At 43.1% G+C, this 16,667-nt stretch overlaps 1 protein-coding gene across 9 annotated transcripts in view; it reads left to right on the forward strand.

The window, feature by feature from the left end:
- tmcc1a (transmembrane and coiled-coil domain family 1a) overlaps nt 1-16,315 on the forward strand; it is a 31,746-nt gene extending 15,431 nt beyond the window's left edge. For 7 of the 9 annotated variants that reach the window (XM_081703297.1, XM_035536143.2, XM_081703295.1 and 4 more), the window contains 4 exons: nt 11,514-11,762; nt 12,161-12,852; nt 13,738-13,873; nt 14,166-16,315. In XM_081703297.1, the coding sequence (XP_081559423.1) occupies nt 11,514-11,762; nt 12,161-12,852; nt 13,738-13,873; nt 14,166-14,480 (1,392 nt within the window). In that variant the 3' untranslated portion in view covers nt 14,481-16,315. Of the gene's footprint in view, nt 1-4,528; nt 5,844-9,193; nt 10,575-11,513; nt 11,763-12,160; nt 12,853-13,737; nt 13,874-14,165 lie in introns of those variants that run through there. The other 2 variants (XM_035536145.2, XM_035536144.2) reach the window with 2 other exon arrangements.
- The last annotated feature ends 352 nt before the right edge of the window (nt 16,316-16,667 follow it).

Raw genomic sequence — 16,667 nt, forward strand, 5'->3', positions numbered from 1 at the left:
TACATCAGCTGTGGTTTGGCTCAGTTGTGTAGGTTTTTTCTCATGACTAAAGATTGTAAAGAAACTAATATGCTGCAGTAAAGTCAGAGACGTACTATACAGTCATGGCCAAAAATTTTGAGACTGACACAAATTTTGGTTTTCACAAAGTTTACTGATTTTTTAGTCAAAGGTTTATATGGTATAGTGAAGTACAATTATAAACATTTCATAAGGTTTTTTTTTTTACTTTTTATTGACAAATACATCCAGTTTAAGCAAAGACTTAATATTTACAGTGTTGACACTTCTTTTTAAAGACTTCTGCAATTCATCTTGGCATGCAGGATATCAGCTTTTAGGAAAAATCTTGCCTAATCAGTACTTGGAGTTGATGTTTTTGAGAATTAACCACAGGTTCTCAATGGGGGTTTCCAGGCCATGGACTCAAAGTTTCAATGTTTTGTTCACCGAGCCACTTGGTTATCACTTTTGCCTAGAGAGATGGTGCTCGGTCATGCTGGAAAAAGCATTGTTCCTGCTCCTGGTTCCTTGGGAGAAGTTGCTCGTAGAGGATGTTTTGAAACTATTCCTTATTCATGGCAGTGTTTTCTGTGTCAGTCTCAAAACCATTGGCCACGACTGTACACTATGACTTCCTGCTGTTTTTAGAAGTGAAGTCACTGACCGTGCACTCCTGAGGTAACTGAGATGATGTTCTCCCCCATTGAAAACATTCAGTATTTATTGCCACAATAAGTCCTTCAGCTGTCACTTCAGTGTTCATGGCAACTCTGAGCGATTCTGAAAAGAGACAGGATCTGACATCCCTAGCTAACATACCTAGATAACAGGCATGCAGGCCATTTGCAAGTCTGCAAAGTTTTGTTTCCCACAACATTGCTAACTGTAGGCAAAGGTAGCAGGGATTGTTGTGTGAATAGGTGTGTGTGTGTGTGTGTGTGTGTGTGTGTGTGTGTGTGTGTCTTTTTGTATATTTTCAGAAAACATTCTGACTAGGAAAACTAAAGAAAAGATGGGTAACTTACCTTGTCTTATTAAAAATGTCATATAGGTATGAATTATATATTAAGTGTACACACAGTGTAAATCTGTTCTAAAACTGTTTCGATTTTGATGCAATTGTTTTACTTCTAAATCCAAACAAAATATATGTGCATGATTTACCAGTTTGTAGGTGTGTGTGTGCACGTGTGCTTGTCTGTGGTTTTTGCGATATGTATGCATCTCTTCTTCTGTGTTTCTTCATTCTTTATATACTTTTGCTTTCTGTCATAAAAGAACAGTAAAAATGGTACTGAAGTAGCGATAAATTACTGGATGCTGCTCTTAGGTAGGTGTGTGAAATTGCTTTTTTCACAGTTCATCTCTCATGAGTGTGAATAAAACTTAACAATTTGGCAAAACCAATGAAATGATGAAATAATAAAATCCCAGCATTCTCCCAGCATGCTCCCTCTCGCTCTCTGAATAGATTTGGCCAAAATGTACATATAATTTACAAACATCTAATTAAAATAGAAATTTTAGGGTTTGATCAAGTTTCAGAATCTTGTTTTATGTTAGACTCAAATAGTAGCAAACAGTGGAAGAGGTACAAGGTTCAAGTGATCTGTAACCAAACGGATCTCAGGTTGGTCTTCTGGCCCGAGTTTACTGCTAATTTTTGTTTTTCGTGTGTGTGTGTGTTATGAACTGTAAAAAACAGTTTAGAATTTGTTCCACTAAGTATAACATTATGTAAGACTTAATGAGACCATTGATTGTCAGTGAACTAGGAGGCCCACTGTGTTTCAGTAGATGTACTAATTGTGTGTGTGTGTGTGTGTGTGTGTGTGTGTGTGTGTGTGTGTGTGTGTGTGTGTGTGTGAGCGCATGTGTGGTTGTCTGTTGTCTCTTATTCTGTACCCACAGATTCCAAGTGTTCTGTTATGTAAGAATCTACCCTACTAATCTGGTTCACATATATGGTAGTGTGTGCGAGGCTGTCTCTACCCACTTTGTGCATGTGTTCTTGAAAATACCAGAGAACAGAATTATTATATAAGCTTCTACCCCAGTTACCTAAAAAATGTTTGTGTGCACATGTGTATAGGTATGTGTAGAAAATGACCTTCAGATTCCAGAACCTTCCAATGTTTTGTCTATGTAATCTGTCTGGAAATCCTGCCTATTGTGAAACAGTACAGTAATTTGTGTGTGTTTGTGTCAATGTATGTTACTCAGTGCCAGTGTGATTGTCAATGCAATGGTACAATTCTAGAATATTCTAGCATCTTTTCTAGAGTGCATCAGTTGAAGATGGATTAGATGTACATACACAGCCTCAGGATGAACTACATGGCTCGGTATAGGAGTGGCTCTTGTATTCCAAGTATTACAGTGGTGGCTAGATATTATGTTTTGGCTAGATATTGCCCAAGGGTAAATCGTGGACACACTGAGAGGCTTGTGTGCAGGAATCCCAAGGTAGGTGTGTTTATGCGGATTAGACAGAGTGAAAGAAGAAGTGGCAAGATTGGACTGAGAAATCTTCTTTGATTATTGGATGAGGATAGTGCTTTAACTCTGGATTAGGTAGAATGCTCAGCTCTGCACCAGGCTGGATGGTGACCTTCCCCAGGCAAGTCAGGTGCGGAACCCAGACGCGAGATGTTATTGTGTCATCCAATGCATATTCGTCATCATCCATCCAATGTGCATCAGCTGCTAGTCCCTTTATTTTGCATCATCAGTGGTCGACACTTGACATATTAGTGGGAATGATTGGTGCTGGCTCAACCCCGAGTACACATGTATTTTGGTCTCAGTTCATATGGGAGGGGTGTCAGGGATAATTATCCACAGAGAGTGAAGTCGAGAGATTCTGGGGCTGGGAGCCAGCCCAGTGCTAATCCGAGAAAGTGAAGTCCTGAAGGTCAAGGAACCACCTCATGACATGGAAGTTAGTGTCGATGGCATTTGTCATCTTTCAGAGAGGAGCATGATCTGTGATTGGCATGACGAGATGACTGGTGAGGTAGTAGCAGAGGTCTCCCACTGCTTACTTGATGGTGAGCACCTCCCACTCCATATCGTATTCTGTGGCTGAGAGTTTACGACTGCTAACCTCAGGATGTTCCTCATTACCTACCTGCTGGGACAGGACAGCCCCCAGACACATCTCTGATGTATCCGTCCAGAGGACAAAGGACTGTTGGAAGTCAGCACCGGGCTGATGAACCCAGTTAAAGCTTCTTTCACCTCAGAATGTGGTCTCCTCGTCAGTACTCCACAGGACTTTATTTGGCTGCTCCTTTATTGTGTGATCAGAAAGTGGGGTTGAAGCCCCAGGCGGCAGTTGTTGAGGTTAACCCCCAGAATGCCGCTGACACCTTCTGGAATTGTACCGGTCACTCCGCCCAGCTCTCAGAGTGGAATATGATGTCATCCAGGAACGCAGCAGCAAAGTGGTGAATGATGGCCATCGGTTGCTGAAAAATCAGTGGTGCCCCATGGAGCTTGAAAGGGAAATGCCACTGGGGGTGTGAAAGGCCATCTTTGGCAGGTCCTCAGCACTAGGTCATCTATCAGTTACCCTTTGAAAAAGCATGATCTTCTTCGATAAGCTGTCCGCTCGAGGCATGGAGTAAGTGTTGATAAGACACCTCAAGAAGCGAAATAAGCAAAGAGAACCATCAGGCTTGGGCACCTGTAAGACTATACGGCTGGACTAGGGGATGATGATGCTGATGGGTGTAGAGTTCAGGGATTCAACCCACCTCTTGAGTGGGTTGATGTGGAAGACTTGCTCAGTTTTCCTCATCTCAGCTCTAATTTGCAATAGGTTTCCAAGACAACTTCTCTTCCACAAGATAGGGGCCTTTCAAGTAGCCAGAAACTTGCAAGTCACATTGGGGGAAAAGATTTTAACTTGGTCCCCAGGCCGGTAACCTCTTGGCTGTGGTTGTTGTTTGTAGGTTTGCTCCTGCCCTCACTGGGCCACTGTTACTATAGGATGACTCTGTGGGCTGCTATATGTGTTGCACATGCTCAATAACTGACTGATATGTTGAGGATTGCTACTCCCAGGTCTCCGTGGCTACATCGAACAGGACACAAGCCAAAAAATGGGGCAAACTTAGCAGAGGCCTGGGTAGCTTCCTGCACTCCAAACAGCAAATAAGGCAGCAACAGATCTCAGTAATATCAATCCTCAGCCAACACCTTCTGCTGCATATGTTTCAGGGTTTGACTGAAATGTTCCTTCAGCCCATCCACCTGGGTCTAGTAGATTGTAGAAATACACTGAGAGGCTTTCATGCAGGAAGCCCTGGGAGGGAATGTTTATTTACAATGTGTTGGCTCCACTCAAAGTACACGTGTTTGTAATGGTCCTGTTTTTGTTTTTGGGTGGCAGTTGTATTCCATGAAGCTTTGCATCAGATTTAAAGATTAAAAGGGGTATGTGTGTGTGTGTGGGGGGGGGGGGGTGAAGTAAGAAGACACATGCCTGTGACATAACTGCTCAGAATGATAAGCATTCTTTTCATATGACTAGCATAAGTCAGCACTTTTTAAATTCACATTTTTAAAAGTATAATCTGAAAGTCTGCATATGAAGACAGATAAGGCTAAGTGAGGAAATGCCCTCAGTTTTTCATCATCAGTGCACACACACATGCAGATTGTTAAGTCCCTGATTGAGGCCTGGTCTCATCTGTCATCTTTCACCTCTACTTTTAACTTCAAACTTCCCCACCAAACTCTCAGTTTCCATTTTTCTCTCTGTCTCACTCTCTCTTTGCAACCAAACATTTTACTCCCCTTCTCATTCTTTTCCATTGAGAAGATTCTGGCTGTTTTGCCCCCCACCCCTTTCCCATGCACCCTACTTCTTTTCCTAATGGGACACACACACACAAGCTAAGCTATATTGCTGGTCATTTAGTCAGATGACAGTGTAATCTCACAATGGTTTCATGGCTTTGAGAGTACACTGGCTTTTACTGATTCAGTTCCTTGCCACTTAATTCAGAACTCTTGTTCAGGATTGATGTTTTGTGGTGTATACCTCATTAGTCCATTGATTGTACTGTTTGGACTGTAGCCAGTCACAGCCTTGGATACCCTGGACCATGATCGCTGATTGGTTTAAAGAAGTGCCTTCTTGGATGTGTGTGCTCATTGGTGTAGGTTTGTGGGTCACAAGCTCATTGGCTATGCTTTCTAAGACCAGCAAGGAGAATGGACATTACTTCAGCTGTCTAAAGCCATGGTCTTGCTGGTTATAGGCACACAACGGGAGAGCAAACGAGAGCCTGGGCTCTCGCGTTCTCATTTTTTTTCCTCCTGTTTCTTTCACACAGGCACACATGCCAGAAAGCTGCAAAAATGTTTCTTTGAAGCTTTTACATCTCATTCTTTTAATCCCTCGAAGGTTGGCTGCTTTGCGCATTCAAATACAATCAATCTGCCACATTTTTTAATCTTGCTGTAGGACTTTCCTAAATGAATCCATCTGTTGCTCTAAGGACAACGGGAGCCCAATGGACATTATTCTGAAGAGTTCCATGAACCTTTTGCTTACAGCTTTCACCTTCTGTGGTGACCAGGTTTTGAAGCAGTGAAGCTTTCTTTTCATATGTTATTTGGGTCAGAGTTGAGATTTGTAATCAGCTAGGGTTCTTGAACTCACATTTGGAGTGAGGCATCTCGGGATTGAGGCAAGTGTGTGCAGCAAGTGGTCCTCTGGGTGTTGCTGGTCATCCACTGACCTCGGGGTCACAATGATTTCTCCATTGGAACTTATCCTCAACCTGGTTACGCCAGAGTCTTCACCATCTACATCTCCAACTAGTACAGTGAGTTCTCCCTTGCATGCTTGCACAAGATTGGAACAGACGATATTTATTCTGCATATTCATCTGAAAAGTTACTACTTTGCATAGTTTGTATACATCATTGTTTGCATATGTTGTGCATGGAAATATCTGTATCTCTGAGCTGAAGTGTGCCAGTTTTGTGAGCTTTAACCATATAGTGTGTGTGTGTGTGTGTGTGTGTGTGTGTGTGTGTGTGGGATTGTGAAGCAAAACCTTTTTAAGAAATTTCCACAGACTTTGTTTTGACATAATCATTCGTGAAAGGCTCTGTTAAGCTGCCTGGAACAGCATGACTGCAGTGTTTGCTTACCATTTCCGCAGTTTGGGCTGCCATTTCACCAGTGTCATTTTTGTACTTTTTTTAAATGCTACAGTCATTAGAACCATCAAATTTCATGTTTGAATCCAAATCTAGCTACAAAGGAGGACTGTGTGTGTGTGTGTGTGTGTGTGTGTGTGTGTATATGTGTGTGTGTGTGTGTGTGTGAGAGACTTCGTTATGTAATTGTCCACTGATGGTGAATAGGGCCTTTGTTGGTGACATCTGTCCTCTTTAAAGAAACTAGAAAGCGGATTTCCATGAAATTCTGAACCAGACTTTGACTGAATATGAGCGTAGTGGGTGGTGGGCAGAGAGATTGTGTGACAGAGAGAGAAAGAGACACAGAAAGTGAGAATGTTTGGCACCAGTACTGTGTCTTGACTATTTCCTCTTTTCTTAAATTTTTTTTTTTGTCCCAGACTAGTGGTGAATTAATATTTACACTCGGTCGTCTGCAGGCTCTCTTACAGTGTGTGCATAATTTTCCATTTTTAGGGCTCAGATACGCTTCAGAAAATAGTGAAACAGAGTCAAAAACATCCAGGCAAAATAATTCATGATCTTGGAAGAACTGGTTGTGTTGAATATTCACAAACTATAAAACATGAAAGTTCCATTTCTTACTATTTGATTATTATAGCTTCTCAGGCACAAAATCCTTCCTTAGCTACCAAGTTGTTCCAAATAAAGAAGAAAACTTTTCCATATGAATCTATATGTTGGGTTTAGGGTATATATATGTGGTAATGTGATAAGTGGCTATTCCAATCTTATTTAAATGAATAGATATAGCAATACTTTGAAAGATAATCTGCCCACTTGTTGCGTTTAAGTCACCAACCTTATTAACACTAAATCATTTTGTGTAAAAACTGAATTTGTATTTATTATGCTTGTCATACTGTTATCAACTGTTTACAGTTTTGATTGTAGGGTATGAGTAACAGAACCTCTGACTGGCCCTTGACTCAAAATTTATATGCAGTTTTATTCAGCAACAATTTTCAGAAATTATTCGAATGTAGGGTAACCTCTGTCCTGAGTCATATAAGCATATATCAACAAAAACATGGTAAACGTTTTGGAACATTTCATTTATTCCACACAAACAAGCTAACATTAGATATGAAGCTGTGCAGCCGTGAACAATGCTAACTTATCCATTATCATTATGCTAATGTTGTGGCGCTAACTGCCTCCCACTAGTTTCCACTCGTTGTTAGCCTTGTTAGCACTTCAAAATGAGGCATTCCAGCAGTAGAAAATGTACACTCATGTGTGCAGATATCACTGGTGGCTTCTTTGAGCAGAGTGGACACTTTGAGCACTGAGAATTCCTCTGGTATGTACACATCCTTACCATATTACCAGTGAGGTATTGGTATTAGTTCAATTACTTGCCGTGCATTCGCCAACTGACTAAACTGTGGTTGGAGAGGATGATGCAAGATGGCTTCTGGCTGGGGTGTGTTTACAGATGAAAAACTGTTCACACAGGAAAACACGGGCCACAAGACACTGCCTAACCTCTATTACAACGAGTAAGCTTGCAACCATATACATCTCTTGATCAAACATAAACTCTCAGATGCTTTTGATGGGTAGAAAGACTCCAAGATCATGTGCTCAAACTTTAAACATTTACTCACTTTGACTTTTATATAGAGGGATTTTATTTGTATGCAACTATATACAGTTGAGAGTGCTGTGGTATTTTAATAAAGTTTGTGATTGTTGGTGTGCTACGCACCATGTCTCATTTCTTCACTGTTATGGTATACAAAGGGCTTCAATTTAACTGGTCCCAAGACCTTGTAGACCTGGAATATATGATGCTATAAAGTACACACCATAGAGGCTTTACAAATATTCCCTCATTTACTTATACAGGTAACACAAACACACAGAGATGCACAGTCCCTCGTATTAATCTTACTCATAATTTTTTATACCACTGCCTACTATTCAAATTGCATATATGAATATATTTTGCCTATTTCTAGCTTGTCGCATGATGCATGTTTGGTTATTTACCAAGCCAGTAACATTTGAAGATGTGTTGTGTGCCTTAAATTCATAAAATTTATCAAGACCTTTATAATCAGTGAGCAGGTTTATCCCTTTCCTGATTTCATTGTATGTTTTGAGTCAACAGCTTCATTTGAGTTTTGTGTTTAAGCTGAGCTATTGTACAGTCCCTATTGTTTGAGATGTAAACATGGTTTGTTCTTTGGTGGAAGATATGTTTGTGTGTTGTGTGTTTTGGCAAAGGTCAGACACAAGTATGTTTGGTACATTGGCACACCAACATATATATAGGTCTGCCCAGGGATTGTGTTGCTGTCAGGTTTTGTTTGGTTTCGACACCACATGCGTAATCCTGTTCTGGTATTGTGTTGTGCTGTTCAAGAAAATGCCCTGGGCAGAAACAGAACTCATGCATCCCACCCATCATGATCCAATCAGACAGCAGCTTGGTAGAAGTTTGGCATTCATACTTGGCCTTTGCACCTCTCTGGCAGTTCCATATAAGCCAGTCATTAATTTAAGTCTAATATTGGGTAAACAATGTTGTGCTGTTCACCTGACCCAAAGCGTTTAGCTTAACGCAACCACTACATATCGTGTGACAAGTCTGTTGTCTGTCAGTGGACCAGTCGGCTGTGCAAAGTTCTCTGGTGAAGCTCGGATACTGTGGAAAGTGCATCAGAATATGACATCAAAGAAAACTCATTATGATAGGTAGCATGGCCTGGTTCTAAAGCGCACTTGGCATCTATCTGTTTGTCTGTTTTGTCGTGTTGCAGTCTATATCAGCCATTCCTTTTCACTACTTCCTAATGCACAAACTCTTTATCACAAAATGTCCTGTCTCTGCCTGCGCGTGTGTGAGATATCAGTGATGACACTGTATATTTACCACCCATTTAAAAAATTGTGACATCACCTGAATGTGTTCTTTCACCATGTGCTGGAGATAAAAGTAATTATATATTCTGTTTATTTCTACGCTCCCACATGGTAGGAATTCCCCTTTGTCCAGTTGCTTACTAAACGGCCGTTCTGCTTTAATGTGGTTAGATTGCTTCGATATCATCAGACGAGAGGTCTGTGCGTGCGCCCTTATCCAGGCCGCACTTCAGGTGTCCGCCGAGCGACCAAATATCATTCTATGTAATCACGTTCACTGAGTCAAGTTATATTGTGCATGTGGATCAGTTGGTGGTTAATAAGTGGAAAGCATCCAGGGACGGGATGCATTCTGTTCTGGGTTACTAGGTGTTAAGAATTACATTGAGTAAAACCTTCTCCAAGCAACTTCACACTTGAGAGGAAATAGCCTGCACTACTACATGTTCCTATCTGCGAGATGTTGTTATTCACCGGATGATGGTTCTTATTCAGGACTCTGGCAGTAGTAAATGAATAACGTAATAGATATGCCCGCAAGAGGAGTGTGCCTTCTGTGCGGACCACGCCGCTGTCGCTTTTTTTTTTAACGCCCAGGAACAGTACTTCTGTAAACGTACAATACATTTACCTATCAGTTACGTAGACCACGAAATCACGGGCTTAAAAAACTGAGTGGAATAACGACTAACCTGACTAACCTGTCTGTTTTCTCCTGCATTGTTTCGGTAATTGGTTTCTCGCAAATATCCATCAAATTAGATGATTTACATATATAAACACCGCCTGGATTTGTTATGTTGTCAGAACACTGTAGTTCTAGAAGAATAAGATTTCCTTGGGATGATAACAGCAGATGCTTACTAAGTAAGGCAAGTTATACTACAATTAGGTCTGACCACGGATAGGGAAATCTAACATTCATAAACTGAGCTTATGAGACTATAAGCACAAACGTATTTGTACTACAATCTACATACAATCTATCACAAGCTATGGTATTTATTTATTGTGCATATTGTTTGTAGCTTTTCGTAAATGCTCTTAATTCCATTTTTTAGCCCAAAGTGAAGTTTGCATTTTTTTCAAGTGATCCAATAGGATTTAATAGCCAATGACTGGCATTCGCGCCACACTACTTGCACCCGCTCCAGGCGGAGTTGCACGATTTGGGGATGATGTCATCGCCGAGGCGCTACCTCGGATCATCAGGGAGGTGGGCGGGGCGAGCTCGCGAGGAGCGAATCCAGTTTCAGGTGCCACTCGAGTTTCAAAACAAGTTTGGCAAGTGCGAGGATCAAACCTGTAAAGTTACGGAGTTCCCCCCCCCCCAAAAAAACCCCGTGCAATAGATGAACCAAAGCGGGCTTCAATTCATTTACAGGCTAAATGAAGCATTCATTTCGTATGAGCTCAGCGGTAAATGTAACTACGGAGAAATGCACTGGGAGCAGGTACTTCGTTTAAAGAATGGAAAGGTAAGACGAGCGACGTGTATGTTTGGTTTTCAACTCTGGAAACGTCTTCCCACCTGGTCAGAGTGCGCTATTCTAATACCGCGCCTATCACGCACGATATATAAATAGATTAGATTAAAGTTTTCATTAAGAGTACAGAGTGTATTAGAGCGCTATTGAAATAAAGGTCGCTAGAGCCGCCGGGAATGTGGTGTTTACTGTCATAGATCAGTCATGTGCGAGCGCTGTTGTTGGATTTGCGCGTCTGGACGAGTGTGTCGGTTAGGTTGATATCGGTTCGTTCATACCTGAAGACAACCTTTAAGCTATCAAAAATTGGGCGGCTGTTTAAGAGATGGATGTTTACCCACTTTAACGTTTCAGTCTATATTTTAGTAGCATGCGCTTGACGTTCCCGTCTGTCCTCATCAGTACACGTTTCTAGCGTCTCGGCGCTCGACGCGTACCCGGCACGTAGGGAGTGGGAACTCATTTTTGTAAACGATTTTACGGAACAAAAAAAAAACAAGTTTAGTCTTATATACCGGACTGTGTAACCAGGTAAAATTATTTTTCAACAACACGGCTCCTACAGGTGTAAAGGAAATACGACCGGCACGCGGTAATCTTATAATTATTGTTATTTGGTTTTCGCTCGCTGCAGAATTGTATTTACAATATTGGAATGCAGTGACCGAACACTCGTATGAAGAAAATGTGAACACACACACAACGCTTATGCACCTCACATACCCCGAATGCAATGACCTAAGAAAACCTATGACCTAATGCCTGCAGTGGCTAGCTGATTGCTTCATCGTGACAGAAAAAGTTTTTTTATAACTGGGATCATTTTTGTGTGTGTATGTATGGGGGGGGGGGTTGTGTTTTTGTTTTGTTTTTCTGATTTTTGGGCTTCCTGTTGTCCTTCCATTCATTTCTCTAACCTCTCTCTGTCAGATCGAGCGGTTGGAGAGCAGCCTCGCCCAAGCTGCGTTGGCGGCGGCGTGCAGTGCTGAGGGCTCGCCAGAAGATGTGGGCCTGGACCCCCAGCGTGCGCGGCAGGCTGTGGTGCAGCTCCAGCAGAAGATCCTGAAGCTGACAGAACAGCTACGTGTGGAGCAGGCGGCGCGGGACGAGAACGTGGCCGAGTACCTCAAGCTCGCCAACAACACCAATGACAAGCAGCAGAGTTGTCGCCTAAAACAGGTAGGTCCCGTGGACCGTCCCATCCAGTGTGTCTAACGTGTCTGGCTTATGGCAGTTTCTCTCTTCTGCTGTCTGTTTGCCTGTCTGCGTGTCTCTGATTTAACTGTTTACTTTTCAAACTTGTAGCCCCTCTTCTTCCTCCAGATGGGCGTTATTTTCAGTTAGCATGTATTGCTCTCCTGAGTTTCAGCTTACTGCATTATCATCAAGGCTCAGCTGGGACTGAGACACTTTACAAATAGCATAACCAAAACTGATAAAGCCAGTTAGCATTTGTAAGTGAAGTAATGCAAATTGGTGAGCACATGCGTTTAATTCATCGATAGCCACATCCTTCTCCATGATCAGCGTATTTCCCCATCTACACTCTTCACAGAGCCTCTTTCTTGCTCCCTCAGGTCTTTGAGAAGAAGAACCAGAAGTCAGCAGCAAGTATCGCGCAGCTGCAGCGCAAGCTGGAACACTACGGACGGCGGCTGCGCGAGGCTGAGCAGGGCGGCACCGGCGCCGCCGCCGGCCGGCAGCCCCGAGGCGTGCTGCGTGACGTAGGTCAGGGCCTGCGTGGCGTGGGCGCAAGGGTCCTCACAGGCCTGAGCGAGGGCGTGGCCGACAGCGTGCGTGGTGGTCTGTCCAGCTTCTCGCACGCCACACACTCGGCGGCCGGCGCCGTGGCGTCCAAGCCACGCGAGCTCGCCTCGCTCCTGCGCAACCGCTTCGGCAGCGCCGACAACATCAGCGCGCTGAAGGACGGCCACTCTGAGGACGGCATGGACGCCGGCGACGCGGCGGGACGGTCCCCCGGCGCGCGCCTGCAGGGCAGCCCCAGGTTCGGCAGCGAGGAGGACTGCTCGAGCGCTACGTCGGGCTCGGCTGGGACCGGCAGCATGACGGGTGCCCCTGGGGGCCTGCCTGGCTCCAGGGGCAACACATTGGAGCGGGGGCGACGCAGCAGCCTGGAGATGCTTGTGCAGGAGGTGCAGGAGCTCAGGGATGTGCAGGCACGGCTGGATGAAACGCTAGAGGAGCTGAAGAGCCAGTACCAGCGGGACTATATGCTGGTGATGCAGGCACTGCAGGAGGACCGGTTCAAGTAAGCACACACACACTCTTCTCAAAAGTTATATGATGTGTACACACACTGAAAGTTGAGGTATACTGTAAACACTCACACACACTTTTCTGAAAGGATATATACTGTACACTGTTACAGACACAAACTTCTGAAAGTTTGTGTTTTGTGTCCATGTTTATCTTTGCACCGGAAGTAGATGCTCTAAATTCCTCACAAACTAAAAATGACAGGAAGAGGTGGCTAGGTTGCCTGAAGAAGGTATGAAAACAGAGAGAGAGGGAGAGAGGGAGGGAGGGAGGGAGAGAAGGAGGGAGAGAGGGGTGATTGGGCATTTTTTCCCTAAAATGTCCCTAAAATATCTAGATGTGGTCCAGCACTCATTTTCTCTCTGGCTAAAAATAGAGTGCACAGCAGAAGTTTGATGATAGCAACAGGCACAGCATGTACTAGACATATAATGGGTGCTGAGAAAGATGGGAGTTTTATTCACTAACCTCCAATTTTAGGTGGAGTTTTGTAGCAAAAGATGAATGATCTGTGGATGTGCTTTATCACTGACACGTTACCTACGCTTTTGAGCCTGTAGACTCGTGTGTGTGTGTGTGTGTGTGTGTGTGTGTGTGTGTGTGTGTGTGTGTGAGAGCTTTTTTTGTGTGTTGAATTGGATCTCTGTTATCCACTTCACTCATGAGCAGGTTAGATGACACGGAGTGCGATCACTTTTCACACTTGAAACACATACAAACACGCATGCGGAAGTTAATAACTACTAAGTGATTGCATGTCCTTGATGTCTTTCCAGGAAGCACTTGTGTTCAACAGTGTACTTACTGTCTACTTATATGTCTATGCAGTGTTTGCGGGTGGCACTCAAATAAAGTGTGCATGTGTGTCTGTGTGCAGGTGTGAGCGGTTGGAGGAACAGTTGAACGATCTGACAGAACTCCATCAGAATGAGATTCTGAACCTGAAACAAGAGCTTGCCAGCATGGAAGAGAAGATCGCTTATCAGTCCAATGAAAGGGCTCGTGACATACAGGTACAACTTTGTTTGTGTGCATGCATGTGTGTCTGTGTGTTTATGCCCAATACTCATGACCAAATTGGTATTGGGTACAATACAGGATCAACCAGTCTTTGTTGCCAGTACTCCTCAGTAAATTAGACTATGCCCTCTACTGGTAAAATGTGTCATACGAAACACTTAGCAGTATGAAGCTGCTGACTGTATTCTACTAGATGGTAGTGCTCGTTTTGTCTATGACTGCTAGAAAATGAATTGAATCTTACACACATCTCTCATGTTTCTGCGCGTCTCTCCCATCCTGCAGGAGGCGCTGGAGGCCTGTCAGACGCGCATCTCCAAGATGGAGCTGCAGCAGCAGCAGCAGCAGGTGGTGCAGCTGGAGGGCCTGGAGAATGCCACGGCACGCACACTCCTGGGCAAGCTCATCAACGTTCTGCTCACCCTCATGGCTGTCGTCCTGGTGTTCGTCTCAACCGTGGCCAACTGCGTTGTCCCGCTGATGAAGACGCGCAACCGTTCCTTCTCCACGCTCCTCTTCCTCCTCCTCTTCGCCTTCCTCTGGAGGAACTGGGACACCCTCTCAGGCCACACCCAGCGCATGCTGCAAACGCCCAGATGACTGCACAGTCCCTCATCAGCCAATGGCAGTGCTGTGATGCTTTGACAAGCAGGAAGCAGCAGCCGCCAATCGTCTCTTCGCTAAGTGGGTGGGGACAGCACAAACTTCTTTTAAGAAACAGGTGTACACGTTTACATTTTTGAGGCAAGAAGCAAAGCAGGCAACTTTTCCTTGTAGACTGCCTTTGGCACCTCTTTTATTACAACGTTAATTAATTATATTGATATTGTTCCGATTTCTAATATAATTGTTTAGTTTTATCATAATTTTAATCGGTCTGATGTAGCATCAACCTCCTGTTATTCAAACGTAACAGGAAGTGTTTTTTGTGGTTGGACATTGGAGTTTCCTCCTCCTCACTGCCTTTGGTAGATTTTTTTTTTACTCTTATTGGCTGCCTTGAAGGGGGAGGATTTATGCACTTTTAGCTGTAAATTGACACCAGTGTTAGCTTACTCCGGCCCTCACCTTGTTCACGGCACTGGATTTTAAGACAGAAGGAGGAATCTTGTGTTGGACAGCTCATGTTTCCCGGGCAAAATGGACTAATGGACATACTTGAAGTGTGTGGTGCTTTGGGACTTCCTGTGCTTCCATACTGTTTCTATTAGTTATGAATTACAACTTTCAGGACTTTTAAAGTAAGGTGAAGTATAAAGACTTTTAAAGAGGCACCACTTTAGTGACTGGAGCCTGTTCACCATGTGATATCAGAGAAAAGGAACAGCTACACAGCTTGTTTTGAAGGACAAACTGCCACTTTCATGTCCTGAAGCCATGAAGGCCATTCTGAGGCCACAAGAAAAAAAAACACCTTGCCTCTTAATTTTGCCCAGAGTTGGTGATTTAGATTGCTGTTTGTACTGAAATCACAAAATAACACATTGGGCATTTTTCTGAATATTAATATTTATATAGTGTATCAAGAGCCAAAACTGGTTAATTAACATGAAACAATATTTATTTATACAAAGCTGTGCATGTTACCATGCACATAGAAACAACCTGTCCCTGAAGAGCATGCAATCCACTTTGTTATACAGCACCTTTGGGGTGATCTGTCTACATTTGCTGTCTCACCAAACAGCTGAGGTTAAATGAGTACACTTCCTGGAAATACTATTCAGATGTCTCATAACTAAACAGGGCATGCAACAGATGTTATTCTTTTTTTATAGCTCAAAAGATCATCATTAACACCACCATTATTAGTGTGAACAAAGTAAACTCATGTGCAACATACTCTAATGATAGGACTGTATTAAGGTGTACCTTTTCAAAATGGATGTTTTACAGAATCCCTATGGGATTTTTAAATTAAATTGTTCATTTGGCAAAAAAATTGACATACTATTTGACTCTCTGATGGTGGTTGGTCTTTTAAATATGTTTTAACAAATATGATTAATTGTACAGCCATTAACACTGTTACTTAACAGTGTATTTTGTAGTAACTCCTCTTCCTAATTCAAGGATATGTCCACATAGTGAATTGGTTTGATTATATGAACAATTAAAATTAAATAATACAATAATTAGAAAATCTTGGTGATATAAAACACCTTTAATCCTAAAAGTAATTGGAAAATCTCTGATGCTCTCTGATGACCCAGGTGGACAGGCTCTAAGATCAACCCACTGTAGAGATGTTTGACCTTAATTGACTCCTATATATGTACAAAAGAGCAGCCAGATGTGGGCATGTGTGTGAACGTTTGTGTGGATGGGAGAATGTATGCACTGGCATGCATGTTGAGCAATTCTACTGCCTTCTAATGTCTCTCTTTGTGCTTGGGACTTGTGTAATAAAGAGCATTCCTGCCTAGACTGTGAAAGTGTGTGTGTGTGTGTGTGTGTGTGTGTGTGTGTGTGTGTGTGTGTGTGTGTGTGTGTGTGTGTGTGTGTGTGTGTGTGTGTGTGTGTGTGTGTGTGTGTGTGTGTGTGTGTGTGTGTTTAATAGTATGCAGTAACCCAATACTGATTCAATACAGAGTTGCTGTTGCAATGACAATTTGGATCCAGGATTGTTATGCTGGTCCATTTATTCAGAGATTATCCAGATATGTGTCTTCCTGCAGGTTCACAAATGCCCCCCCAACACACACACACACATTATTGATGCACGCTTTATATGCGTGAACCGAGACACCAGCACAGGACCTGTGCTTGTTATCAGTAGCTGTTGCT

The sequence above is a fragment of the Electrophorus electricus genome, chromosome 20 (genome assembly GCF_041902795.1).
Source record: "Electrophorus electricus isolate QZ-2024a chromosome 20, ASM4190279v1, whole genome shotgun sequence".
Taxonomy (NCBI): Eukaryota; Metazoa; Chordata; class Actinopteri; order Gymnotiformes; family Gymnotidae; genus Electrophorus; species Electrophorus electricus.